The sequence below is a fragment of the Lepisosteus oculatus genome, chromosome 16 (genome assembly GCF_040954835.1).
Source record: "Lepisosteus oculatus isolate fLepOcu1 chromosome 16, fLepOcu1.hap2, whole genome shotgun sequence".
Taxonomy (NCBI): Eukaryota; Metazoa; Chordata; class Actinopteri; order Semionotiformes; family Lepisosteidae; genus Lepisosteus; species Lepisosteus oculatus.
Window position 1 is genome coordinate 58,897 of NC_090711.1, and position 27,904 is coordinate 86,800.

At 37.6% G+C, this 27,904-nt stretch overlaps 2 protein-coding genes and 1 long non-coding RNA gene across 3 annotated transcripts in view; 1 reads left to right on the forward strand and 2 right to left on the reverse strand.

Moving 5' to 3' along the window:
• Positions 1–1,321: 1,321 nt before the first annotated feature.
• eif6 (eukaryotic translation initiation factor 6) lies at positions 1,322–9,271 on the reverse strand. Its single transcript, XM_006639767.3, has 7 exons — positions 9,168–9,271; positions 8,609–8,749; positions 7,623–7,708; positions 5,979–6,154; positions 3,546–3,722; positions 2,660–2,841; positions 1,322–1,717 (listed from the first exon to the last, which is right to left on the reverse strand). The coding sequence occupies exons 2-7, from the start codon at positions 8,713–8,715 to the stop codon at positions 1,708–1,710; spliced, it is 738 nt and encodes a 245-aa protein (XP_006639830.2). The 5' UTR covers positions 8,716–8,749; positions 9,168–9,271; the 3' UTR covers positions 1,322–1,707.
• A 65-nt stretch (positions 9,272–9,336) lies between these two features.
• Positions 9,337–11,710, forward strand: LOC107079620 (uncharacterized). The gene is made up of 3 exons (XR_001480572.2): positions 9,337–9,639; positions 9,954–10,301; positions 11,369–11,710. It is a non-coding gene; the product is annotated as an uncharacterized lncRNA (long non-coding RNA).
• A 1,387-nt stretch (positions 11,711–13,097) lies between these two features.
• The window catches only part of mmp24 (matrix metallopeptidase 24), a 32,367-nt gene continuing 17,560 nt past the window's right edge, over positions 13,098–27,904 (reverse strand). Inside the window, exons 4-9 of the mRNA XM_006639676.3 lie at positions 27,417–27,721; positions 26,715–26,876; positions 25,512–25,729; positions 22,717–22,855; positions 20,421–20,687; positions 13,098–19,487 (exon numbers count right to left, since the gene is read on the reverse strand). Of these exons, the coding sequence (XP_006639739.2) occupies positions 19,150–19,487; positions 20,421–20,687; positions 22,717–22,855; positions 25,512–25,729; positions 26,715–26,876; positions 27,417–27,721 (1,429 nt within the window). The 3' untranslated portion in view covers positions 13,098–19,149. The remainder of the gene's footprint in view (positions 19,488–20,420; positions 20,688–22,716; positions 22,856–25,511; positions 25,730–26,714; positions 26,877–27,416; positions 27,722–27,904) is intronic.

Below are 27,904 nucleotides of genomic sequence, written 5' to 3' on the forward strand. Positions count from 1 at the left end.
AATACAAGGTTCACATACTTTTTCAGCTTGGACTGTGAATGTTTTAATGATGTTTTCAATATTCACAATAAGTACAATTGTTTGTGTGTTATTTGTATAATGAGATTGTGTTTGTCTAATATTGTGACTTAGTTGAAGATCAGACCACATTTTTATGTGTAATGCCTGAAGAAGGCTCCACGGCCGAAACATTTTCTTTCTTCTTTTTTTCACCATGGAATAAACGTATTACTTGTTCCCGTATATAATGTAACTTTGTTGTGTAGTTTATTGTAATAAATATGTTTTAACCAAGTGTGCCTGGATTATTATTCCTCTCAACAAAGCTGTACCAGAGAACAAAGATTTCACATGTCTCTAGTTATACAAGCTGCTCGAGTATATGGTTAGAAATCACGTACAAATTTGGGGTTATGAATAATTATTTCACTGCTTGACTAAACCGCTCGGTCAAATCCTGATTTTCACCAGTTTCATAACCCCCCATTTGTAACACACACAATATACAAATTATTGATATAACCAATATATACTCTATTAATACATTTGTTTCTTGTTATGCATTTCTGTTAATGTTTTACAGTTTAGCCCATAGGTTCTAACAGTCATATATAACTAATTCAAATTTATAATCACAGACGGGTAAATATGCATTTACTTCTGTGAACTAAACATTGCTGCTTGGTCAAGGTAGACAAATTTTATTAGAAATCATTAATAACACTTAATTCTAACTAAAATAGGCCACGTCGCTACACCAATAAGATAAGATCACTTTATTAGCCATATACAATTTCCCGTATTAGGAATTTGACTTTTTGCATACCCCAGCTTGCTCTCCATGAGACGCACAGACACACAGACAGGGAGAGAAGCCGGGGGTCAGAGCGCAGGGTCCGCCATTTATACAGCGCCCCTGGAGCAGCTGGAGTTAAGGCTCTTGCTCAAGGGCCCAATGGAGTAGGATTCCTCTGCTGGCCGCAGAATCTGAACTGGCAACCCTCCAGCCACAGGCGCAGATCCTTAGCCACCGCTCCGCCAAGATATCACCAACGATCGATCTCAAATGATCACCAAATATCTCGATTGATCACCAATGACCTCTAGCGATCACCATAAATTAAACAATTACCAACAACCTTAAGAGATCTCCAACAATCTTGAACTTGATCTCAAAAGAACACCAATGATCTTTGAACAACCACTAGGTGTGTGAAGGACAGCACATTGATGAATGTCTCAAGTCTCAAGGCAATGGTGTGCATGAAAACTCCAATCCTAAGGTCAGAAATGATAATAAAAAACCACTGTAAGCACTGAATTCTGTTAAACTGAACTTTATTATAAACTCAAATAGTTTTTAATGTTACAAACAAATGAGTAAATACGTAATTTGATGTTCTTAATTTATTTCCAGGAGATCTTTAGGAAACTGGTACTTTTTCCTAATACAATGACCTTCAAATATACAAAGCTACAAAGGCAACAGTGATACAGACACAGAACCCTCCGAGACTTCCCTTCAAGAGCCCAGGAAACAATGCTTATATGAAAATTACTTAGCTAATCTCCTGGGCAAGCATGAAAATGTAGATTGATTACATGTGTGTTGTAATAAAATGAAAAAATAGAAATGCATTTCTGAATTTGTAACACAGGTTTCTGAGTTCACATGTTTTCCAGTAGTAGCTCCAGCTGAGCAGGTCTTTATGTGAGGCTGAAAAACAAAGGTTTAAAAATTAATTTAAAATTGAATACTCACAAAATGAATAGATCTTAATGAAACAACTGCATTTCAGAATTTAGTAATCAATGATGACCTAACTAAACACCTTCACTTAAAATCATTTCCTCAAAAAACTTTTAATTTTTGACATTTTTAATTTTTTAGTTCTGAATCACTTTATTAAAAAAAAAACTTGCTAGAGAAGTAAAAAAGCAAACACACATTTACATAGTCTATTAGCTCTTAAACACATTGGTAATTTTCCACTGAAAAATGTATAAGCTATGGTTACTGAAGGAGGTCTGCATTAATTATGTAGGTGACGCTAGAAATGTTGTGCAAATACCTCGTGCATAACCATAGAAACTCCTTTACTGAAAATTTAAAACTATAAAGACTAAGTTATCTGTGACCATTTGTCTTTGAGCATTTTAAATGAGGTCCCTAGTCTCTTTTCAATACCAAAAAAGTTAGAGAAACAAATCAGTAAAAAACCTGAATTATCCAGATTAATATCCTGTGACTGAATGTTCTTTTTGACGTAGGACAATGATACACCTCCATCTCTTAACCACTGTTAATTTCTCTTTGGAAGACTGACATCCATTAATGTTGTATATTTTAACCATCTATCTCTTAAGCATTCTTTACGATTTCCAATCATAAACACCTGTTAATAAATTATTGGTTTATTAAGTGCACTTTCTGGGTTTTGTCCTTAACACTCCTACAATTTAGGTATAAGGATCTATTTATTTCACCCTTTTCATTCTCTTTTTTGGCCCTACTGCCTCTGCATCTCTCCTTCAGATGACCTTTTTTACAACCCCCCTTCCAATCTAGGTAACATGTTTTAAATTTCTCTGTAAATCCTTGACACAAGCTGAATGGTGTCCATCTCCTTCAGTTGTTTTGTTTTCATGAGAAACTGACCTGTCAATAAGAGAGTCCCTCATGGAGGTGGCTATAGCACTGGGTTGAGCATCACTCAATCTGAAAACGCTTTCAATGACAGACAGTTCTGTGCTGGTGGTGTCCAATCCACAGAATGCACACCAGTCATTGACTACCATTCCTGCTGCTATCACCTCACTTCCACGGTTTACCGTGCCTGCCTACATGGAAAAAAAAAAAGAGAAGAAAGAAGTGTGAAAAACAGTTAAAATAATTTGAAAACAACTCATTGCATGAGATACTCCTTTAAGTTGAATCCAACTGCCTAGAAAACTGTATAGTATCTGGTAAAAAGCTTTCTGAACACCTCATTTTTGGAAACATGAAATTGCAAAAATATGTCTCAAGTCCTCAGCGCCACTGCTAGTCTACCTTCAGAAAGATAATGACAGCTCTATTACTATTTGCTGGTGTACATAGTTCCCAGACAGGATATGGTCAGCCATGTTAAGCACAGAGAGAGATCTAAAATAGGCACAATTCAGACCTGATTACACCGAGTTGGCAGTGTCCCAAACAGCCAGTAAACTTGACCTCGCCTCCTGATGACAGCTTAATGATCTTATTTCTATTTCTTATTTCTAAATCTTAACTTACATTGTTGAATTTACTGATAAATGTAATGTTTTGTATGGTGGTGCCAAAGACAAACTTCCACCCTTTTTTAATATTAAATAAAAAAGTTAAAACTAAAACCAATTCCATTTGTCTTGGAATACTACGTGGTGTCAGGTAGAAGTCTTTAAAAGAGTATTTTAGATTTCTACAAAAAGGAAAATACAAACCGAATAAAACATGGCATTGTTGCTGTGGTTCTCTTCTGATACAAGAGTGACCATGAAGACATAAGAGCAGCTATTCTTACCACCAGGGGCACCTGCAGCAAGGAAGAGAGCTCATCCTGATCTTCAATAGACGTCTTGGGGTGCACCAGACCGCCCTGGTTACTAAATGTGCAGTAGCTGCCCACGAGCACCTGCTCTGCCACAGTCTGCCGGAATACTTCTACCTTCAGGCAATCTGCCAAGATTTCCTCTGTTTCCTAATAAAAAAAGACATAAAGGGCTGTAAAAAAATACCAAAGGCAATCAGTGCATTCTCATTTCAGACAAATACACACTGGCTATAAGTTAATAAAATCAGACACTTCCAATTAAGCTCTTCAGGAAAAATTCATTTCTTTAAATGGAAATAAAAATTTAAAAACTTCAAGAACTGTTATTCATTTATGGAAAGCATTAGCAGAGACATAAATTTACTTACTGCTAAAAGCGTTAACTACACCTCCCAGAACCCAACTCCTTCAATAAGAGAATCCTCATGGTTCACACTAGGGGTGTAGATCATCCTCAGACAGCATTCCAGGATCTCCACATCGGCACCCAATGTGCTCCAACCGGCAAACCCAGTTACACTTTTTTTTTGTACAAAAACTGTGACGAACCCAAGACCAACTACAGAAATCAGTACAGCACACTAAATCTATATAAAGTTGTTACTCTATGGTTTTCTTTAAATTCTCTCGTTAGTTGTAAAAGGTACATATGAACAAATTTAATTTATCAAATTGCAGTTGGACTAATGAGGGCTGCCTCCTAACCAAAGTCTGCTCCAAGTCACAGCTGCCTGCTCTTCAGTCAAGAGGCAGATCACAATGCATTATTCACAATCAGCATCAAGATTTTCTTCTTGTGTCATTTAAAAAGAGTTTCCTGCTTGCCCGGACACTTTGCATGTCAGTGGCTCCTTCAGCACACAGTATTAGCCAATATAGCTAACGAACTGGTGCTTAAACAAGAATATGTCTCTGAATGTAGGTAAGACAAAAGAGATGGATAATTTACTTCAGGAGGGCCCGTGCTGCCCTGTGGAAACAGCTAGAAGTACTGTTTCTTGGTGCGCATATCACAGATGACCTCACTTGGACCATCAACACCACCTCCCTAACTAAAAAAGCACAACATCTCCACTTCCTGCGGCAACTGAGAAGGCAAACCTTCCCTCCCCCATGCTATACACATTCTATTAAGGTTACATTGAGAGCATCCTGACAAACTGTATCATTGTTTGGTTTTGGAATTGTAAGATCTCAGACCGAAAGTCCCTGCAACGAATTGTCAATATAGCAGAAAACATCATTGGAGCCTCCCTTCCGTCCATTCAGGACATCTACCACAAATGCTGCACACACAAAGCCTCCAGTATTGTGGACAATCCCTCCCACAACCTCTTACCAACCATCTGGTTAAAGGTATCGTGGTATACTGGAAAATGTCTATGTCAGCATTGTCTATAGCATTGTCTTGTCTGAATTCCCACCGTAGACCTGGAGAACGATATCTTGCTCCTCTTTATACTTGTATATGGCTTGAATGACAAATAAACTTGAACTTGATCAATGCTTCCCAGTCCACAGCTCCAAGAGGGAGGCACACCTGGACTCCCAGCTGTGGGTCACCCACCATAAATCCCCTAAGACACCTGGAGTGATCCACCAATGAGGAATGTCCCACACGGAGATGCCACTGCACCCGATTACATCACAAAACCTAAAAGCTTCTTAAAAGCTGCTGCTCCTAGCAACCTGACACCATGCTAATGACTGACTACTGATGTCTGAACCTCAACGAAAACAAATATTGTTTCAGTAATTTTGGGGCTTAGAAACGTACATAACTCAGACAGTTGTGACTCCCTTTGGTAATTTCAACTGGTCACAAAAAAGAAAGCAACACTTTTTGACACCACCTAATATCAATACAAATTTCAAAGTAGCAACAACAACATACAGACTAAGCAGAATCCATAACTCTCTCCCCATCTAAGGCTCACTTGCAACCATGTCAGTAAGTTAAGATCACTTTATTAGCCATCTACAATTTCTTCCATTAGGAATTCGTCTTTTCGCATACCCCAGCTTGCTTTCCATGAGACACGCAGACAGGGAGAGAAGCTTGGAGTCAGAGCACAGGGTCAGCCATTGTACAGCGCCCCTGGAGCAGCTGGGGTTTAGGGCCTTGCTCAGGAGCCCAACACAGTAGGACTCTGTCGGCCATGGGATTTGAACTGGCAACTTTCAAGCCACAGGCAAAGATCCTTAACCACAGAGCCACCGTTGTACTAATTGTACTGATCCAACTTCAGTACAACCCTGAGCACAGAACTCTTCTCTCTACCAAGCAATAAAAAAGTCTATCCCAATCTTGCCTCTTTTACGTTCACTGGGTACTAAGTATCCTTCAAAAAAAGATAGAGGTTAAAAGCACATACAGCTTGTGCCCTGCCCTCATACTCTTACCCTGTCCAAGTCAGGGTGTACCAGTGCCACATAGTCATTGCAAGCAATGACATTGCCAAGAGCTGACAGACGCTCCTCCACACGCTGGATCTGAACTTCATCTGGTAGGCAGTTCCTGATGTGCTGCAGCTCCTGGTCTGTAGTATTATTGGGCACTAGAAGTCCATGACGATTCCCTAATAGTAAGCAGCAGAGAGAAGGGTAAGAACCTAAAGGTACCTTGTATATCACAATTAATGTTCCTCTATAAACAGAGGGTAGTGAGAAAGGCTAAGAGCATTAAAGTTCCAATTTCTCAGACTGGTTATTAAATCTCTGTAACAGAATAAATTAATTGACAATTTCACAAAATTTTACAAATTCCAAATTAAGCACAAATAGCGAGTTAGCACGAATAGCAACATGAAACAGCCCTTCCTGCTCACTAGTCACTATAATGACTAATTTACTGTGCTGTATGAGTGCATAAGCACAGGTTGTGCAGTGGACTTTTCACTGCAGAAATGTTCCAACATGATCAGCATGCACAGTTTACAAGTAGTATTTGTCAGTAAAACCATCTTGAAGTTGATGCACTGAATTCAATTCAAGTGTAGTTATTCAAATCAGCAGTCTTGTTCAAGTACCTAAAAACGTATTCTGCTTTGGAGTTTACATCATTATGAAGTCTAACAGTTCATAATATTAAATATATTTTCATTTCAGATAATGAACCATAACTTGTGCTCAAACTAGGTATCATTCCTATCATTTCTGCTGACAAAACCAACCAATTAAAAGAAAAAGCAGCAAGAGGGTGACATCAGTGCTTGACAGGAAATTAGAAAAACTCATGATTTAACCTAAGTTAAGATGTGCATTAAATATGGTTTTACAACTAGGAGCAATATTTCTATCAAAGAGATGCATTCACAAGCCTGCTTGTTTACAATGTAATAAAGCTGCTTCACATTTCCAGACATTTGTTGCCTCGTTTGGAGTTGCAGGCAATGAGAGCAATATGGTGCTACGCATACCTGCAAATTGTCTATTTTGTGATGGAAATTAAAGGTTTTTACATATTACTGTGTACTTTCTTTCATTATGGTTTGAAATCATCAGTGCCAATTCCTTATAACTCCAAAATGTAAAAATATCATTGCAGTTCCTCTTTTAGGGGTGTGTGGCACATCCCCTCCACTGAATTTACACTACTCCCATCTGGGAGATACCCATGTTCCCAGGTGCAACAGTGATTGACACAAGAAACCTTTGATCCCCTATGCACTATAACTCTCAATGTAAATAACGATGAAGCTCAAGTCTAGTGAGAAAATCCCTAATTTTATAACCAGCACTTTCTTATCCATCAGGAACCCCACTGTTACATAAGTAGCACAAGGATACATTTTGTCCTGCTGAAATGTTTACACAAAAGAAAAACCCACAGGAAGGGACGTAAGCGAGATCCAAGAACCTATTCAAGGCAGTGCTGTGTTGCCAAGCTGCCATAATTTACTTCAAGTGGAGTTCTGTTGCAACTATGTCCTAGACCCCTTTGATTAGTTTATTGGCAAATTACACATCTTTCCACTCTATATTTTGTTCTTCAGATGAAGGCAGAGTGGATAATGGATGTCAAATTCATGACACTGCGGTACTTACCTACACACATCCTTCCTATGATTCGACAGCCAGCTATGGATGCATGCACCACAGGAATGGTTTCTGACAGCTCACCTTCAAAGACACTGCAACCATGAGAACAATTTAAAAGAGATTACTCTGATCCACAATCAAAACTTTTACCACGTAATCCATTAACATTTCAAAAGTCATTAGCATTTCAGGATTTAAATTCCAGAACAGTTGCTAAACTGTAAACTTTCTGTCTTTAAAATTACAAAATAGTTATCATCCTGCAACTCACAACAGGCAACCCACTGAAGCTCAGCAGGTGTGAGCCTGGTCAGTACCTGGATAGGAGACCTTCTGGGAAAAACTAAGGTTGCTGCTGGAAGAGGTGTTAGTGGGGCCAGCAGGGGGCACTCACCCTGCGGTCTGTGTGGGTCCTAATGCCCCAGTATAGTGACGGGGACATTGTACTGTAAACAGGCGCCGTCCTTCGGATGAGACGTAAAACCGATGTCCTGACTCTCTGTGGTCATTAAAAATCCCAGGGCGTCTCTCGTAAAGAGTAGGGGTGTAACCCCAGCGTCCTGGCCAAATTTCCCATTGGCCCTTTACCAATCATGGCCTCCTAATAATCCCCCTCTATGAACTGGCTTCATTACTCTGCTCTCCTCCCCACTGATAGCTGATGTGTGGTGAGCGCTCTGGGGCACTATGGCTGCCGTCACATCATCCAGGTGGGGCTGCACACTGGTGGTGGTGGAGGGGAGACCCTATTACCTGTAAAGCGCTTTGAGTGGAGTGTCCAGAAAAGCGCTATATAAGTTTAAGCAATTATTATTATTTTTATAAAATAGGGGTGTAGCGTCAGAAAACAAACTTGTTCTGAAGAGACCGTATTCAGCAGTTTCAGTGATTCAGAATACAGATGTAGAACACCTAAACCTCTAATATGATATCTGAAGATAACGATAACTCAACACGTGCATTTTTAAACTAAGAGAAAAATGTTGACTTACCTGTAAAAGTTCTCCGAGCCCCCTATGGCTACTAGACAGTATCTGTTTGTAAGTTTGGCGAAACAGCCTATTTCATTGTTATTCTCAAAAGACGCCCGGACTGCCATGCCTATAGAGGTGATCACACCAGCGGCCCGCAAACTAGAACGACACATAATTCCATTAAAGCAAATGCAAGTTCACTTTTTTTTTTAAAGAATTTACCTGAACTCCCTTCGGAAATTCACCGGCAGCTTTGCCCGCTGTACTTTTAAATCGAAGTAGCTGAACCATTTACAAAAATGAGAAAATACGGATCTCACCATTACAGCGTTCCCTATATTCGAATTGGTTAGAAATGTAAATGAAACTAAATATAACTGTTTACAAAATCAAAAACGTAAATCATTAAGAGATAATGACAGCACAAAAAACATATAAACTCATGTTCCTCTTCGCTGTTTACTCGATTTTCTCTCACAGCAAAACAATATAAATTCCATAGGGACAAATTTAGTAATTTAAAACAATATTGTCATTTGAATGACTGATATGAAACCGTTTACAATAATCACAGTACCTGTGAAAGCTCTAAATGTTTCTGTATCGCTGCCTACACTACACCCGTACAACCAGGCCTCCTGCACTCAAACACGGCATGGCCCACACCCACGTGTCTTCTTCTGCTTCTGGGATTGCTGTGATGTCACGGGCTCCTTCGTATCAGATAGAGCTTTTCCACACTCGCCATTTTCCTCACAGGAAGTACTTCCTTTTGTGCTCTGTTTACATCCAGGTTAGTCTGTACGGGTCCATGCTAGATATCATAATATCAAATATTAAACGTATATACTCGTAATTCACAATTTGACTTTAAGTCAAAACAGCATAAAGTGAGCAAGCTACATTAAATTACATTATTTTTTACAATTAATTTTTTGGGATCTTACTTTAATTATATAAATCTGAAGAAATTTTATGTGGAAATCTCGGACTTTCTGTAGTATCAATTCAAGCTTTTCAGCTGGTAGCCATATCATTATTCGGAAATGGTAAGTTCCTTCCTTTCCTGTCCAAAGCCACTGGCAGGCACTGTACATATACAATTCTGCTCAAGTAGCTTCAGACAGCACAGCATGTACCTTGGAGGTTTTATGATAGGATGCTAATTTGTTAACACTAGTATACAGCAAAAGGATGCGAGGCGTCTAAAAATACTTTATTAAACAAGAGAATACTGTGTCAGATAAAGCACGTTTCTTATTTGAATTCAATTATTATTATTATTATTATTATTATTATAGTGGAGCTTTTTACAGCAATATTTGTTTTACTTTTTTAAAATAAGTTTTTATTTAAATACCAGAAATACAGAAAAAAGGAGACAGAAGAATGAAGTAGATACAGAAATAGACACTTCACAGCCAGAGGAATTCACAATTTTACAGCAATATTGCTCCTCGTCCGCAACGTCATCTGCGCAGCAGCTCCAAGCGCACGTGCCCCACCACGCGGCGAGCCTGGTCAGGCGTGTGCCCCGCGCGAGATGCAGCCCGGTGTGACGTCACTGCTGCAGCGACTTCTGCCTGGAAACTGCGAGCTCACCAGCCGGGCAGGGTCGCCGAATGGCCGCAAAGGACGTAGACAGACTTGTCATTAAGCACAATCTGGCTTCTTGTTAATTACGTGATCTCCTGCATATCTGCTGCTTTATGTAAGCATTTGAAATGGTGGAGGTTCCAGATTTATTTTGACCAGTTAGCCTGTTAAGGTGTTGTTTACTGAATATGATTAGGTATTTTAAATGTAATGAGCTCTGTTTTGTACGCTGTCTGTTATTTGTTTTAAAGTGTTTTCAGTTAGTAACGTCACGAGGTTAAATGGTATTGTAACAGTATTAAAAGCTTGATTGTGATCTGTAAAGTGTTGCAAAGGGCGTAATAGCAGATAAAGCCGATTAAAAATAGTGCACTCCTGTTTAATATATTATCTGATTTAGCAGGAGATAGATATATTAAACTCACTTTTCTTCTTCTGCACTTACTGAAGATCTTACAAACTCAAGTATCAGGAAACTTGTTACCAAGCAGATATTTATAAATATTTTCTCAGTTGATCCAGTTGGTCTTCTTTTCTAAAATGAAACATTAAACTGAAGCATCACGGTGTTAATATTAATCACATTTTGTAAATTTAGTCATTTAAATAAGAAAATCAAAGATTTTCCACCTATTTGTACAAGGTACCATATTTAATTTAGTTTAAACAAAGCTTAAAGATGATAGGGTCTAGTTAATACAAGTCAACAGGACCAAAGAATATAACTACATGTAATTCAGATGTAGAATTCATGTGTTAATTATAAGGAACTGGGAAACTATGTAATGCAATTTCTTTGATAGATTTTGAGATGCATCACTGTACTGCATCTGCACTGCACTTTTGGTTTAGTGTCCCTTGTCATCCCTTAGATGTCCAAAAGAGGTCAGTTTATCTTATGATTTGCATTTGAAGTGATTTGCCACGACAGAAACTGGTGATCCCATACTCCCAAGAAAGTGTATTTCTTAATAACATGTTGCATCATAGGTTTAGACTGCATTTCGTGTTTACTCACCAGTAAATGCCTTGAAACAAGTGCTCAAGTCCCATTTAGTCTTCAGCTAAATCAGCTGCTTTATTGTGTAAACAGATGCTCTCAAACAGCTCTCTGTCAGGGTTATCTTATAGATAGGTGACAGCAATCTTGTTCTGTACACCGATATTTCTGTTGTTTTTCAGAAAATGGGAGAAGGGCAGAGCAGAGAGAAGATTTCTGTCTCAGAGGATGCCTGTTCATCACTCCAGGATTCAAAAGTATTCACAGGACCACCTTCAAGCCCAACACCATCAGAGACCACCCAGAGACCAGAAGCAGACCTACCACAGTGTCAAATAGGGAATAAGAAAGTAGATGACATGTGTTTTATGATCACATGCACCAACTGGTATTAGACACTACACCACAGACTGAAGTCCTTGACGTTATGAAGTTGAATTTTGAGGAATATGTTTTTATGATGAGTTGATCCGTTCTGACATATCTTTGTAAAATTATTAAATATGCAGTTTTCGAAAGTAAAACTATTTAACTTTTTGTTTGTCTGTAGGTTAGAATGTCACACGTGCACCGTTCACCATAAAAGAGCAAATTGTTGCAGAAAAATATCTTTTCCACAGTAGAAAGCCATTGATTATCTTAAATGTGTGTTCTGAGTGTCTATGTGTATTTGTGACTGCAAATTGAAAAAAGTATTGAAAATTCAAGTCACTGTGACAAACTTTAAGACAGTGGTCTGATTCTTGACACTTATTTAATGAACAGGATTCCCTCATTGTGATGATGTCAGAACCATATTTATAGCACAGCAGCCAGTGCAGCTGGTGGAATCATGCTGATTTATAATAATAATTTATTAATATAATAACAATTCCATACATACCACTTTCCTGGACACTCCACTCAAAGTGCTTTACCGATAATGGGGACTCTCCTCCACCATCACCAATGTACAGCATCCACCTGGATAACAACGGCAGCCAAAGTGCACCAGTACACTCACAACATATCAGATAGAAGTGTGGAGATTAGATTGATTAAGCCAGTTCAGAGATGAGGATTATTAGGTAGCCATGATTGGTAAAGGACGGGGAAATTTGGCCAGGATGTCGGGGTAACACCCCTTCTATTTTCGAGAGACACCCTGGGATTATTAATGACTACAGAGAGTTAGGACCTCGGTTTTACATCTCATCCAAAGGACAGCGCCATTTTGCAGTACAGTGTCCCCATCACTATACTGGGGCATAAGTACCACCACAGGCTGCAGAGTGAGGGCCCCCTACTGGCCCTTCTAAGACCCCTTCAAGCTGCACCCTTAGTTTTACCCAGGAGGTTTCTCATCCAGCTACTGACCAGACTCGCACCTGCTTAGTTTCAGTGAGATATCAGTTGTAGGTTGCAGGATGACAAGGGGTGCTGGCAATTTCCAAAAATATTTTCAAAACGTTTAAGCGTTTAGGTGTCAGCGACTAGGATTCCTGAAAGCAGCGATATACTGTTGACTAAGCACTGCTTAGGTTGCGTGTGTTTCATTCAGTTAGAGTATCCATTACTGGCCATACAGCAGCAAACCAGGTGGCTTCCCGGGTGCCTGTGAGCTTCCTGTGTTGTTGGAGCGGCAGTTCTATATTGCTAACTTTCCTGTGGGCACTGTCAGGCCTGGAGCTGGAGAAGGTTTTGAAGGTCATGGCAGTGGTGTAATTAAAACTAAAAATGGGGTGGATGAGCCAACTGGCATTCTCTCATTTGCAGTTCTTAATGATTTTGTAAGCCAACACCATTTTCAACAGATGTGTAGCAATAGAAAATGATGTTTTCATACTTATATATTTAAGACTGAATTGAAAAGGCAGTAATTGAATAGGACAGGAATATTGATACAGTATGTGCAAAAGCAAAAACAGATTGTCATGTTGGTTCCTTTTTTTATTGACAAATTTATCTGAAATACAACACGGTGAGCTGTTCTTTGATACACAGTGTGAAATTATTAAAGAATAAAACAAAGTACCTTGCTCCAATCATTTATGATTAACATAAGAAAAATGTTTGCTTATAAAGCTTGTAACTCAACATAAAATGAGGTAAAACTTTTTTTTGTAGCAAAGGCAATAAGAGAAAAATGCAGTGTTAAATTAGAAATGTTTAAGCAACAGCAATAGAAAAAGTAGCTATTTTCCAGTGTGAGTAGATTTAATGAATTATTTACATTTTTCACAGTTTTGTAATGGGGAACATCAGAGTTCTGCTTTGATGTGGGCTGGATTTGTTGAGGTTGTTAGCGTTTTGAAGTGGATTACCAGTGCCATACCTCATAATAAACATCAGCTCAGCACATGTATTGGCAGAACATAAACAGGGTTTTGGAAATTCTCAGCAACAGGCGCTTGCACCTTTATGACAATTTTCTTACAATGGTATTAATTATTTGATCCAAGGAGTGGTTGTGCTTAGGGCTTGACTACACAGAAAGGCAAGTGGGACAAGGAGTCAATGTCCAGTGTTGGGCCATCATAATTGAAACATTTCGGAGTATATTAGTACTATTTTATTTTTATAAAGACATTTTCACAGACTTTATCAGAGTATTGTTGCCTACTTTGGCTGTTTAAAATTACAGTTTTTGTTTTCTTTATCACTTACCTAGCAATTTAATACATTTGCAAGAATTAAGCTTGCCTAGCTCCTTTGAAATAAAATACACTTTTATTTTATATGGTACTATAGACTGCTTTAAAAGATGAAGAATTAAATACAGTGTAACAATTTGTCAAATCTGATGACTTCTTAATTTCGCTGTATCTGTTTTTTTATGGTGTATAAAATTGCATTTTTTTAGTACTAGTTTTAACAATTTAAATGTTTTAATAAAACCTGTAATTTTGAATATGTAAATTTTGAATAAAATGATTTTTTTTCAAAGAACATGAAAATCTTAAAATACATTTTTCTATTTGTAAAATAAATAACATTACACCTGGTAGCAAAGAACTTTCAAGTGAAATTTTGATTTGTTTTCTAAAGCAAAGTCTTTTTTTTTGTTAAAATACCCTGACTTCTACTAAAACTTTCTACTAGAACAGGTTTCAGTTAAAAACATATTTTTTTTTATTAGCATCTAGTCATTTGGGCAGCTCAACCTATTATTATAGTTATTGTTTTGTGATATTGATGAAAAAGAAAGTTAGACAATGAAGGCCCAAAGTTTTGGGGCTTTTGTTGGTTATTGTTGGTTACTGTAAAGTTCAAATGTCCTTGTAGCTCTAAGTAAAACATGCATATATACTGTAGGATTTTCTCTGGGATTTCTCTGTATTTGGGTATTAAAATCAGTTATTTTATTCCTTTTGTTTTATTGTCAGTTAATCTGAGAATGAGAAGAAATGGGTACCATTCACTAAGTGTTTACCACATCCTTCTCAGAAAACTTTTTCTAGCCAAATGACAGTACTATTGCAATTACTTTCGAAGCTATTTGCCATGTTTATGATACTGTTGTTTTATCCATTATTTCAAAGGCAAGCTGAATTGTTTAACATGTCTCTAAATTGTCTTGATGTCTTGACATCACCCTGTCACACCCTGGTCCGACATCCAGGGTGTGACTACAGACATACTATTTGTTGCCATGACCCGGAATAAGTAGCTTTCCGATAATAGGGGTTTGAAACACAAAAAACATGATAAATTATTTTTAAAGATGTGTGTTTTACATATTTGTGAATGACACATTTATTTCAAACATGTTTAATCAGTTTCAAGCGCCTTTGTTTTACTCAATGTATGAATCCATATTTATTGCCCTTAATAAGTTTGGAGCTTCTTTTTATATTCTACAAGAACTACTTTTAATTATTTTCCCCTGAAGAAGACTAAAGATGATCACTTCAAAGTCATATTTTAAGAAATCCTGTTACAATTTGTTCTTATGTTTATCATGAACCCTGTTAAACTAGCTTTCTTCAAAGACTGCTCTTCATTGTCAATAAAAAGCATATCAGAAAAATATGGAAAGGGAAATTCATTCTGTCAAATGAAACAAAAGACTAACAGTGATGTATTGTACAATAACCTAGACAATTATACTATACTAGGCAGTGTATACTGGATAAATAGTATAAAGTACAATGTTTTGTCTGAGCTCACCAAATAGTCATCTTTTCACCCCTATAGCATAGTTTGCTTATTCAGTATGGTCACAAAACTTATCAATGCTTTACACCAAGGAGCAAAGAAAATAGATTCAATTTTCAAAATTCTAACTGGAATACCCCTAAGAAAGTTCAGATTCAATTCTTGGAACATGTTTGCTAACAAATGAAGGACTGACCCACGATATCTCTGTAGTATATACATACAGTATATATATACACCAGAGGTCAGCTTTATAGCAATCATATAAATTATCATTTCATTATTATAAGTGTATCATTATTATTATTTAATTTAATGTAATGTAATGTATTATCCTCATGAAGGCAACCAGTTGGATTTTATTTTTCACAACAGCATTGACCCTGGGTATACTGCAAGACAAAATCTGCATTACTTGTAAGAGGAAGAACAACATATTTTAAAATTGATGTTGCCAGAAGCATAATGTTACTGAAAAACTGTAGAATGACCTTGACAAACATAGGAAAAATAAAACTGTAACTCATAAACATATTCTGAGATAATTAGGACAGTAACAGGCCTCTTTGATCTACAGAATGTCTAGAGTTGTTGTTTATTGATTATAATGGAGAAGATTTGCATGTGAAATGCATTTAGCATTTCCCCTCTATGTCATTCTTACCAGAAGTACAGTATATATATACACAACATTTCTTTTAAAAATGTGTGGATAATCCCACCTTATTTGTAAATTATAGATATAGAAAAAAATGCACCAGAAATGCAATCATTAGATGCTAACTATCTGCTGACAGTTTGGTTCTGGAGCTAAAATAAAAGATTGATTCATTCAGTTACACATACTGTATTAGAAATCCAATTCACACCATGTCTCAGAAATAAAATAGTGCAAAAATGTCAGAGTCCACACAACTCTTTCCTTTGTTTTCTAAATGTAGTCGGCCTAAGTGAGACTATAAAATGTCATGTACGAAACTACAATGTTCTATTAATATTGAGTCTATATGTAAACAACAGAAATTAAACTTTTTTCATTGATGACTATTAAGCTGTATCTAATAGTTTAACAGCCATAACAAAAACTTTGAGCAGTGGTCTTCTCAAAATTTAAGTTTGTTCAGAAAAGCATCACACAAGCATTACCTACAGTATATACTGTATGTTGTTTTCTTACACCTAGCTTCAAATTTGTAGCTCCAAGTCTAGGGAGGTATGTAAGCCTCTGTTCTCTAGACATATTATATATTTATGCAAGCCCACTTGGCAGGGCTGTACATGTGTTCTACAGTGTGCAAGGCACTGTCCAATTTCATGGATTATTTTCCACACAGCATCACTCATCAGTGATGAAAAGATCATTTATTATATCACTTTCTGGGGCTTATGCAATCCAGTGATCAACACCACAAGATGGACCACGTCTTCCCAGTTTATAAATTGGAATGTGATTGACAATATCTGAGAAAAAAAACTAGTTTACAGCTATTCACAATAATTCTAGCAATGTTCAAGTCTGTAATGTATATTTCAATAAGAACTACTGTATGTTAAGGGGCTGGAAACATCTCAAGAGAACACAAGTGTACTACAAAATTTTGTTTTTTTAACATCTTTGAGGTGCATTGAATGTTCCATTTACTTAAGGATAATTATGTTTTTAAGGTAGATGGAACTACAAAGCTAAAATATAATATTAATTCTAATATAGTTCTGTATTAATTTGCATAATGGTCAAACACCTTCAAAATGAGGTCAAATGTGACCCTTCCTTGCACACAAAACACATGTCATGGTCATGATCCAAACTGCATTTCTGACCTTAGGCCCTAGGCTTGGGGATTTTAAGAATACTTAAGAATCCCTCAAGTTTGACTCCTTCATTAAAGTTCAGCCACAAAATCATGCAGCCTTCTTTCATAATTATTAGGTGTAACATTTGGAAACTAATAAGATTAATATAAACAGTATATTAAAATACAAATTGATAACATTATTGAAATTAACAGAAATTTCATTCACTTAAAATGAGACTTAAAAAGTATAGCAGTCTTGTGTTAGAACTGAAGGGATCAAAGTCGGGAGTTTAATACAGAATAAATAATGCAAAGCTAAGTTCTAATCTTCCGTTCAGATCTTATTAAAGGTCAATAACATCTGAAATGTCTCCATGTTTCATGTACAGTACAGTATCACTGTCCATATGGTCTATATGATAATGTTATATCACAAGAAGGAGAAGTCGAGATTTTTATAAACACCATTTAGCATAACCCTTCTGGGGTCAAGATTAGATCCTTCCTTTGATAGTAATTATTTGACCTAGGGAAGTGCTGGAACAATTTTTGATACATCCCATATATAAGTAATAACAGGTAATGTAAAACATTCCTTAATGAAGTCAGTAGTATAATGGAATAACGTTTTTTTTTTCAATATGAGACTATGTTAGTGGTATGAAACAAAGGGAATTCATCTAAAACTGTTGATTGAAAGTTCTTCCTATGGGTTGCTGTTGTTTTTCTTTTCCAAGGCTGTATTCAATTCCATCATGGTCTGCTAAGCCCCTATACTAGATCATTTTAGGAAACACTGAGTCTGCTCTATTTAGACTGGAATCAAGTGTCTCCTGGATTTTAACAGCTGTTTAAATTTGTTTACTGGCACTTTACAAAAGAATATGGAATCAGGCTGACTCAGAAATATCTTCTTATAAATCACATCCTCAGTGGCAAACTCTAGCCCTACCACTCTTCTAGTGAAATTCTGAGAGCACTGTAGCTACATTTTCACCCAGCTAAGCAGACTGTTAGATTTCTGCTGTAGAACAGACCTGTGATACAACGACAGTAATGAAAACACTTATAGACAACAGATATATAAAAAATAATTAAGGCTGCTTCATTATAGCAGTTCATTTGGCCCCCAGCCATTCCTGTTGACAACATGCCAGACAAGTATAAACTGTCACTGAGGATTATAGAGAACATTGCTGTGTGTTTCTCTATATTATGGAAATATGAAAAAATCATTTCCTCAGCAGCCATTAAACACTAGTGAGTGACTGTAATATTAACATCCATTTCACCTTTTTCCATACAAAAAGAATTTTTAACTTATTCAGTTCAATAACCAAATGTTATTTCATCAGGCTGCTACTGTAGGTCCAAGCAAAACCAGTCCAGTCAATCCAGTATGCTGTCTCCATCCAAGAGCCCCGTTAGTAAATGTGGAAAGTGCTGAGAGTTTGAGGCTACCTGGGAGTCACAGGAGTTCACCAGAGAACTGTTCGTTTTGATTCATGAGACATGAAGAATTTTTAAATGATAAACTTCAAATGATCTATGGAGCAATCCTTGGTTTCCTTTTCTGTGGCCTTTCTACCTTCATTGCTTTGTTTGCTTATCTCCATGTAAACGTTCATACTAAAGGAAGAGATGGCGGGTGCACAGGAGATTGCTGGTATCTGGCTATGGACACTTACACAGGGCTCCCTAGCCCTCCTGCGCGGAAGGTTGGATGGGAGTCTTGGGAACTGGATAACATATAAAATGGCACACCCAGAAATAAAGGACACATAGCTCAAAAGGCAGGAGAGGAGGCAGGTCTGCTCTCTCTAAGTCAAGGGCCTCCCTGCCTTTGTGCATCTTCTCATGCTAAAACATTAATGTGGCCATTTGTTAATGATCTCTTGTTCTTGGAGGTTTAATTAAACCTAATACCCCCCACCCCCCATTCCCCATTTTGTGCAAGGCAGCCACTCATCAGATGGCGCTTCATTTTCTTGTAGCCCTCTTAACAATGTTTCTTAGTGGCTCCCAGCCTGTCATACCCACTCTTGAACCGGGCGTTTGTAATAGGTGACGTTCTGCTGCACACCTTTGTTCTTGAACTGGAAGATGGTGTAAACCAGCACCAGGATGCAGAAGGAGAGGATGCAGGGGATCACCACAGCAATGGCATTGACTGTGCTTGGCACATCATTGATGGTCACCATGATGTCTACATCATCATGAGGAAGATGCCTTTCTTTGCTTTTCTCCACATCTGACTGGTGGCATCCCATCCAGTCCTTTAGAATAGATTTGGGGTAGCCAGGTTCAACATTCAGCTTCTGGTTGTCAAATTTCCAGTATTCTTTGCCTTTGTAGAAATAGGTGTAGACTAGAAGGAAACAGGAGAAGAACAACAGTGAAATAGATAAATTAATATTAATTTCAGAGATCATGACAAGTGATCACTTTTTAAAATACCAGAGTACCGAAAGTCTTTCTTTTTAAGGAACAAGAAATATATGCTCCTATTTCATTGGTCAGTGTCCCCCGGTGAAACTTAATGTGGACAAAATAGCTATCTGTGGCAAATTTTATATGCACAATGTGGATTAGAAGTAGACATATATTTAGACATTTTACTATATAGCATTATGAAAATGTAAGATCTAATTATGGATAAAGATGGATACGTCCACAAACAAAATATTTAAATTAAGTACACAGATAATAAGGGGGAATTTGTGAATAATGATTATCCTGTCAAGCATAATGGAACAAGTACAAGCAACTATGCAGATTTCTAGGCACATACAGTACATCTGCCTGCTGAGGAACAGAGATTTTGATCTACATGGAGGTTAACTTCCTAACTCTTCTGTGGTATATAGAGCAGTAGGTTGTGACATTTGTGGCTAAAATGTTAATCGCTGTTTCATGCAGACTCCATTACCAGCAGAAAAAAGTCCAGAGCTGTGCTAGCGCAGTAACCCCAATGACCTCAGTTTCTTCTGATTCATTAAGTACATCACCATACACGGTGCTTGGAACATACTAGTTATATGTTTTTATAAAGGTCTGTTCCACACCTCCAGGGCACAAGTTGCTGACCCTGAATGGACACCATTAAGGATGTGTAGTGGCTGTGACAGATTCATATATGCCATGATATACAGTTACCATAATATAGACGTGGGCCAAAGCACTGTGGAATTGTAAAACAAGATTTTACTTTTTGTTTCAAAGAATAATGTCATGTGAAGAACTCTGCCCAAAGAACTTAATATTGTGTCCTGTAAGTCCTGTGCCGTGACAGGATACTTACAGCCTTCCTTGCTGACAAATGCTCCTTGTGGGGACTCTGGGATACCCTTCCAGACAGTGATGGGTTTGGGGTACCCTGGATCGGCTGTCCTCTTTTCCTCATTGTACCTCCAATACTGGTCTCCTTTGAAGAAGTACGTCTTGCCCACAGGTTCCCAGCGCAGTGCAGTGTCAATGCCCTCACGAGGCAGACAGTTGCCCAGATCAACCAGGCTGTGTGGATAACCTGGCTCTGCTGTGACTTCCTTAAATACCCAATATTTGTCACCTGACAAGAGAAGACACTACACTTCTGTAGCAGAACAAAAGTGCATTTAAAACTGAGAACAAGGTGAGAACAGCAGCTCCCATGCTTACTCATTTGGTCGGCAATAATCTTCTACAAAGAAATACATAATCAGTTATCCATACCAGTCCAAATAAGAAAAAAATGAAAAATAAATAAAACTGGGAGCAGGAGGAACACTTCACATAATGTGTTGAGGCAGTCTGGAACTTGCTGTTTAGCCTTGTTCTCAAAGCTGATGCATTGTTGTCTTGAAGAAATGGCTAGATAGAGAAAGGGATTTTGTAATTGCATAAAGACATACAGTTGTGAAAAAGTTTGTGAACTCTTTGGCATTGTAACACACAAACAATTGTACTTTTGTCTTATCTATTTTTAACACATTGTTTAAACATTTGCTGTCTCTGCTAGAAATCTCTAGGATAATTAAAGGGGGGTAATTGGAGTCAGGACTTCCAGCCAATGAGATGACATTCAGGTGTGAGTTTGAGGAGCTCTGTCCTATAAAAAACACCAAGGCTAGGTACCGGTAGAGCATGCTCTTCACAATATGTTTTTTAAGTGAAACATGCTCCAAACAGTCTGGTTTCAGCAGACCTCAGAAGAGTTGTTGATACTTATTATGGTGGAAAGGGTTACAATGCATTTCTAAAGACTTTGGCCTCCATCAATCCACAGTCAGGCAGATAGGGTTCAAATAGAAGAAACACAGTACCATTGCTTAGGAGTGGTCACCCAACAAAAATCACTGCACGAGATAGCCATACAATGCTTAAGGAGGTGACAGAGAACCCTAGGGTAACAGGTAAAAGCTACAGAAAATTCCAAAATGTTCGCAAACTTTTTCTCACCTCTCTCTCTATAAGACAAAGAAATATGCAGAAGCAAGAAACCCAATTTTCCAGGAACTAGGACTAGGAGACGAGTTCTAGAGCACAAGTTTTTTTTATGAAGGGAGGAATAATTCTGAGAAACCCCACAGCTTTGCTTGTAATGCATTTCTGTGTTCTGTGCTGAGGTTATTAATATCTCACCCAGACACTTGCTGACTCTTAGAGATGTCAAGAGACAATCAAGTCAATAGCCAAATTAAGCAAGATGGGCAAAGGAACATTGCAAGAAGGAGAACTGGAGTTATGGAACTTGATTAAACAATGTTAATCAAATCTCTACAGTGATGCAGCACCTTAATCACAATGACATAACAATCAGCTGCTGTAGCAACAAGCTTTGAAAGCTTGAAAACCTTGAAATTGGCCTTGAAAAAAAATGTTAAATGCTTTACAGTTAACCCATTATATTTTAACATGAATATTAACATATTTTTACTCAAAATGTAAAAAAAACAACATGCAGTACAGGAAAAAAAATAATCCATCAATCTTCTAACCGACTCAGGATTACAGGGAAGCCAGAGCCTAGATCAAAAAGCAACAGACACAAGCCAGTGCACACCCTGGACAAGGTGCCAGTCTATCACAAAGCACACACAGACACACACTAAAGCCAATTTTCCCAGAAGCCAATTTACCAGTATATTTTTGGGCAGTAAGAGGAAACCCCCACCAACACAGAAACACCAAAGGTCCAGAATTGGACCAGGTCCACAGCACTGCAAGGCAGCAATGATAACCTCTGCACCACCATGCCACCCTTCTTTTGAAACACTGTACTAAGCAAGGAGAATCCCACAGATTTAATTGTTAAAGATTAGTTATTTGAATTGCTTTTATTCTGCATTGATCTTTTAAGGCAGAATCATTTCTGTAAGGGATCGTCAAAAGCTGAATTGCACAGACTTCACTGAAAGCTCAGTTACTTGGAATCAGTTTGCTTGTTATTGTCACATCAGGTTTGTTCCATGGATTTATAGTCTCTTCCTAAATCAGAATGCATGTGAACAATGACTTCTCTGCCTGCATTACAACAATGCTTTTAATTGTCTCAAGCACTCATCATTGTGAATTTTAGATACTTCAAAAGAAATAAAACATGAAGAATTAATACATACCTTTAAAAAAGACAAACTTCCCATCTGACCTCTCATACGCAGCATCAATCCTGGGAGGGAGGCCTTTCCAGAACTGATCAATCTGCATGGGATATCCTTCCTGTACTTTGTTGTTGCGCAGTCGCCAAAACCAGCGGTCCTAAAACAAATACCCACGACTCAATATCAAATGGCTCCAAAGCAACAAGGACGCCATGATGCAGTCCTGCATTTCTTACAGTAAGAAGGCATTAACAGTTACAGCACCAGTAAAAAATACCTAGTTTCTTTAACAGATATGTCCACTCGCACTTTGAAATTCACTTAAAAGAATCAAACAGTAGTTTACTCAAGTGTTGAGCAACATGGTGCCCTTAGTATATCCTTAAAATATTCCTCACTTTGGAGAAAAATATTAATTACAAAATTCTTTGAAATGACAACAGCAAAATATTTGTATTTACTTTGTGCAAACAAGTCAGATTTGTATTTTATTTCAAGTGCTATACAAAACATGAATGCAGGAACATTCCACAGCCTTAAGGCACCATAAAATGTAACAGAAGTGAAATCATTTATACTGTATTAACTAAATGTAAGGGAGTCCCAGAAATGTAGAACAGGAAAAAAATGACCTAAGTGAAATGCATCTGTAGAAGGACAGTCAGACACAGAAAGAATGGCTTAAAATGATGTTTAAAAGCTTTTTTACTTTTAATGCAATTGGTAAATAACACCCACATCTCTTTGAATACGTAAGTTCCTCTGAAACATGAAACCATAAAGCATTGTAACATTCGTAATATGCCTTACTTAGCCTGATGAATGTTCTCTTTATTGACCTGAAGTGCTATCCAACTTGTTAGCATGTTGTAAGCTCTGTCCTGTATATACTATTTTGAGTTAAGCCAAAGCAAGATTTCAAGATAACAATTCCAGTAAATAACACTAATTAATTAAATCCACTGCTGCACAGAAGCAGAAAAAACATTTTTTAAATATATGGCAAGTGTGCTGTAGAAAAACAATAACATTTTACACAATTCTAAATACATAGTGCCAATGAAAGATCCCTAGCACTTGGAATACTTTATACATACCCAACATTTAATTACATTAAATTTAGAAATGCAAATTTGAGAAATGACTACATACTGACTGCAGACAAAGGTTTTAAGGAATAATTCCAGTACAAATGGGAGTGTGAAAAAGACAGATTATAGCAGACTCCCATTTGTTTTAATGCAGGTCTCATTAGGTGAGTCAGAAATCAATATGAAATGTGGACATACAGAGAGATGGTCTATGAGCCAGAGCTGGAAATCAACATAGCTCAATTGAATCATGGCACTACAAAAACTTATATGCTTTTTTCTTTTTCATAAGGAGCATACCCTTATGGGGAATGAGAAATCCTTGCTGTGAATAAGATTAAATTAAATATAATAAAATGATCAGAAATAAAATTAAATATTATTTAATATTAACAGAATAGAACTAGCAAGTATATTCTTTCTATTATTGTGTTCTGTTTTGGAATATGCTGTAAATACACAAGCTAACAGCTGTTAAATCTGTTTTATTCAACTGTTCATTTGTTTGTTTCCATTAATTCAATGCACAAAATAAAGCCTCAGAAAAAGATACTAATGCAGTACATAAAATATTAAATTTATCTTACCTTGTTGTAAAAAACACTTACAAGAAAAATGATAACTTTACAGTACCTGTATTCTAACCTACACATTCCACTCTAACAGCTGTAAAACCAAAAGGTTTTTCTCTAACTAGAAAACCAAAAGGTTAATTTCATTTCTATTCTTTATTAATTGATTTTGGTCTGTGAAATCCACACAGAAAGATAGGGTTCATCTGATCACTTTGGGATCACTTTGGGCATACGATTATATGCTACATTGCAATAAAGGTTTTTCCATAATATACAGTCAAACATTTAAACTTTTCACAGTTATATTTTTCATATTTATCTTGAATTTTAATTGAAGATGGTGTGGTGGTTATTGCAGCTGGAGCATAGCTCTTGTGTCATTGTGCATGAATGTGCCAGGCATTCGGGAAGGGGCAGCACTAGTGCTTGTGTTGAGAATTGGTTATGCTTACTGCTATCCACCAATATTGCTGAAATATCTGGGGTCTTTCAAGAGACTGCTCAAGGTGATCCCTGGATCAATTAACTACCACATGGGCTAGATGGGTCCAAAGTGTTCAGTTTTGAGTTGGGCAGTTCCTGTATGGGTTTTGCACATTTTCCATGTGTTCGCATAGGATCTATCTGGGTGCCCCGGTTTCCTCACACTTCCAAAAGACTGAATTGGCCCTTTGCCATGGGATAAGTCTGTCCCTTATCCAGCACAAGAGCTGTCTTGTGCTCTCAGTCCCATGCCACCTGTCAGACTCTAATCCCATCCCGATTTTAAGATCCACCTTTTCATCCACCTGCACTCAGACATAGTCTTAGCTTCTACGTTGCTTCTGCATTTCCCTACAATACTTCACTCCTAGGCTTCCTGGAATATGAGCTCCACATTTTACAGACTAGGATTTGGATTACATTTTGCACGTTTGCTTGTTTTCTGAAACTGCACATGAATCCAGTCTCCTGCCTCAGACCACTGCACAATTGTGAGTACAGCAGCATTACACTGCGCTGCTGGGACAAACTGATTTGCCACACACATCACCGGGAGAAATGGGTTCTGATAATGACTAGACAAGATGTTTAATTAAACAGCATTTACACAGATAGGCAGCATCCCTTGATTAAACACATTTTTGCCACTTCAGGAACTTCCCACCTTGAACACAAACATCTCTCTCCTGAAGAAGGCCACAGTGTTGAAGTTTCCATCACAGATGTTGGGCTTTGCAGTTCCAGGGGAGGCTGGCTTGTCTCCAGAGGGGGGTCGAGGTGGCCGTGACTGTCGGTCGTGCTTCCTTTCAGAGGTGGAGTGGGTCCGGCGAGCTGGCAGAGTGGGCAAGGGCCTGGTGGGCTCAAGCATCGCTGTTGGTATGCCTGCAACCCAAGCACACAGAACTTCACAGACTGCAAATGGACTGCATCCACATGGCAATTTAAAATAAAATATTTCAATATTCAATATTTCAAAATATTCAAATAAAATTTTGAAACAATACATTTTAATTCACTAGTCATGCACACCATAATTTATGTATATTTATGTCTAATTATTTGAATCATTATTTTACATGACTTTTTACAATGGCTTCTTTTGCTTTATGCTTTTAAAGCAAAAAGAATTAGTGAATATTTGTTCATAATACCTCAAAAGTGAATTTGGTTTATTTTCAGCTGACATGAATAAAGTCTGTATTTATATATTTGTATGCACATAAATCAAGTAGGTTGAAAGATATCACTATGCCTGTGCTATAAATCAATGAACAGCTTTTAGTTTTTTTAAAATATCAAACTGGTAACAAACTTATCTTTATAGATACCATTAACAGGTATTCATGGTTTCAAAGCCATCGCTGTAGAATGACCTCCCATTCTGCCCAATGTTATAACAGAGTCAATATTGCATTTGCCTAAATCTTTAATATCTTGCTGCTTTAATGAAGGAGGCATGTGGATCTAAGTTTAGAGTGAGCATTTGAGTTTAGGATGTCTGTGGATTTTATAACCTTCCCTTTCCAGACTAATGAGGTCTGTAAAAATGTGTTGAATTTGTACAAGGCATTGTACATAGCTTAATAACAATTTAGTAAAGACATATAACAGGAAGAGTTCAGTATGTTCTATGCATATAGGGAGCAAAACAAATACTCTGAGATGGTCCCACTGAATGTTAGTGTTTTTTTTTGTATGAGTGAGATGCAATTGAACCTGAAACATTCATACACCTTTAATGTTCCACAGAATATTTGTTTTAAACATTGGACACAGCATGTTCAGCATATATTACTTCTCAAAACATTTCATTTCAGTACAGACTAAAGTTTGGAATATCATAGCTTACAGTACAGATGACACATACCATAGATTTTCTGAATGCCCTGAAGGTCATCCAAAGGTAATTTGAAGTTGTGTGTTTCCATGTACTGGTAGAAGGGGGCCATTATAGCGCTGGGATCATTGGAGTGCTCCAGTCCTAGGGCATGGCCTAGTTCATGGACTGCCACTAGGAACAGATCATTCCCTGAGACACAATGCAGGGAGACAGTTACAGCACAGAGGTGCACAGCTACAGGACAAGGCTATACCTCAGAGGATTTTATTATTTTGTCAGGAGTTGCTATATACTTAAACACAGCTTTTTCAGCCAATTGTGAAATGTAACATGGTTTTATTGAAAGGAGATGAAAACTGTAGTTAGAATCAATGTCAAAGGAAAGCTTTCTCAACTTTCTCCCACCTCCAAAACACATACATGTTACTTTTGCTAAATTGTCCTCTTCCATAAAGAGTATGGCTGGGCTCCACCTTGCATTTTTTGCCCATTAAAAAGTTGCTCTGGTGCCTCTCTCCCCTAAAACTAGTAATTACAGTATAATGTGTCTTAACACATAGTGGATTAAGCCTCAGATTTAGACTGTCCAAATTTAATTTACTTATTTTTTACAACCTGCAGTTTTATTAGTGAACAACACTAATAGGTCAACTGTGATACAGAGGTTGTGGCTAAATTGTCTGCTAAACTGCAAGATGTGACCATATCTTAATTCATCACCTTTCTTACCATCATGATTGGCATTGCCCAGAGTCCAGGGTTCGTCAGAGTCGAAGTGGGTGTCCCCCCCAATGCCAGGGCCAGGGAAATACGCATGAGCCAGGAAACCCCCCTCACCATCAAATGGGGAGCTATCTCCATGGAAACCAGAGGCAAAGAAAATCATGATGTCAGCTTCTTTCCTCTCATTCTTGATCTCAGAGTAAGGGATTTCCTCAAATGTCAGTGGCGTCACTGTCTCCCACACGTCAAAGGCCTGTCGGATAGCCTTTTGCGTGTCTTTTTCCCCCACTTTTGGTGTAAAGTTGTGTATGCTGAAAAAAAGATACAAAACAACTGGTCACAGGTGTTGTCAATATCACTACCCTGTCAGAAGACGACAAGCATATTAAATGTACAGCAAAAACTATTGTCTATGGAATGATAAACTCACTCCTCCAGATAATATAGCTTCATTCGAATAGGCACTCATCTGACATTTTTATTAATTCCCTTTT

Bases quoted from the DNA above. Each gene is read 5' to 3' on its own strand.
- eif6 (XM_006639767.3), bottom strand. From the start codon at position 8,715: ATGGCAGTCCGGGCGTCTTTTGAGAATAACAATGAAATAGGCTGTTTC. The intron at 6,155-7,622 runs GTAAGTACCGCA...GCTTACTATTAG, and splicing joins CATAGGAAGGATGTGTGTAG to GGAATCGTCATGGACTTCTA. The intron at 2,842-3,545 runs GTAAGAATAGCT...TTTTCCATGTAG, and splicing joins TGCTGCAGGTGCCCCTGGTG to GCAGGCACGGTAAACCGTGG.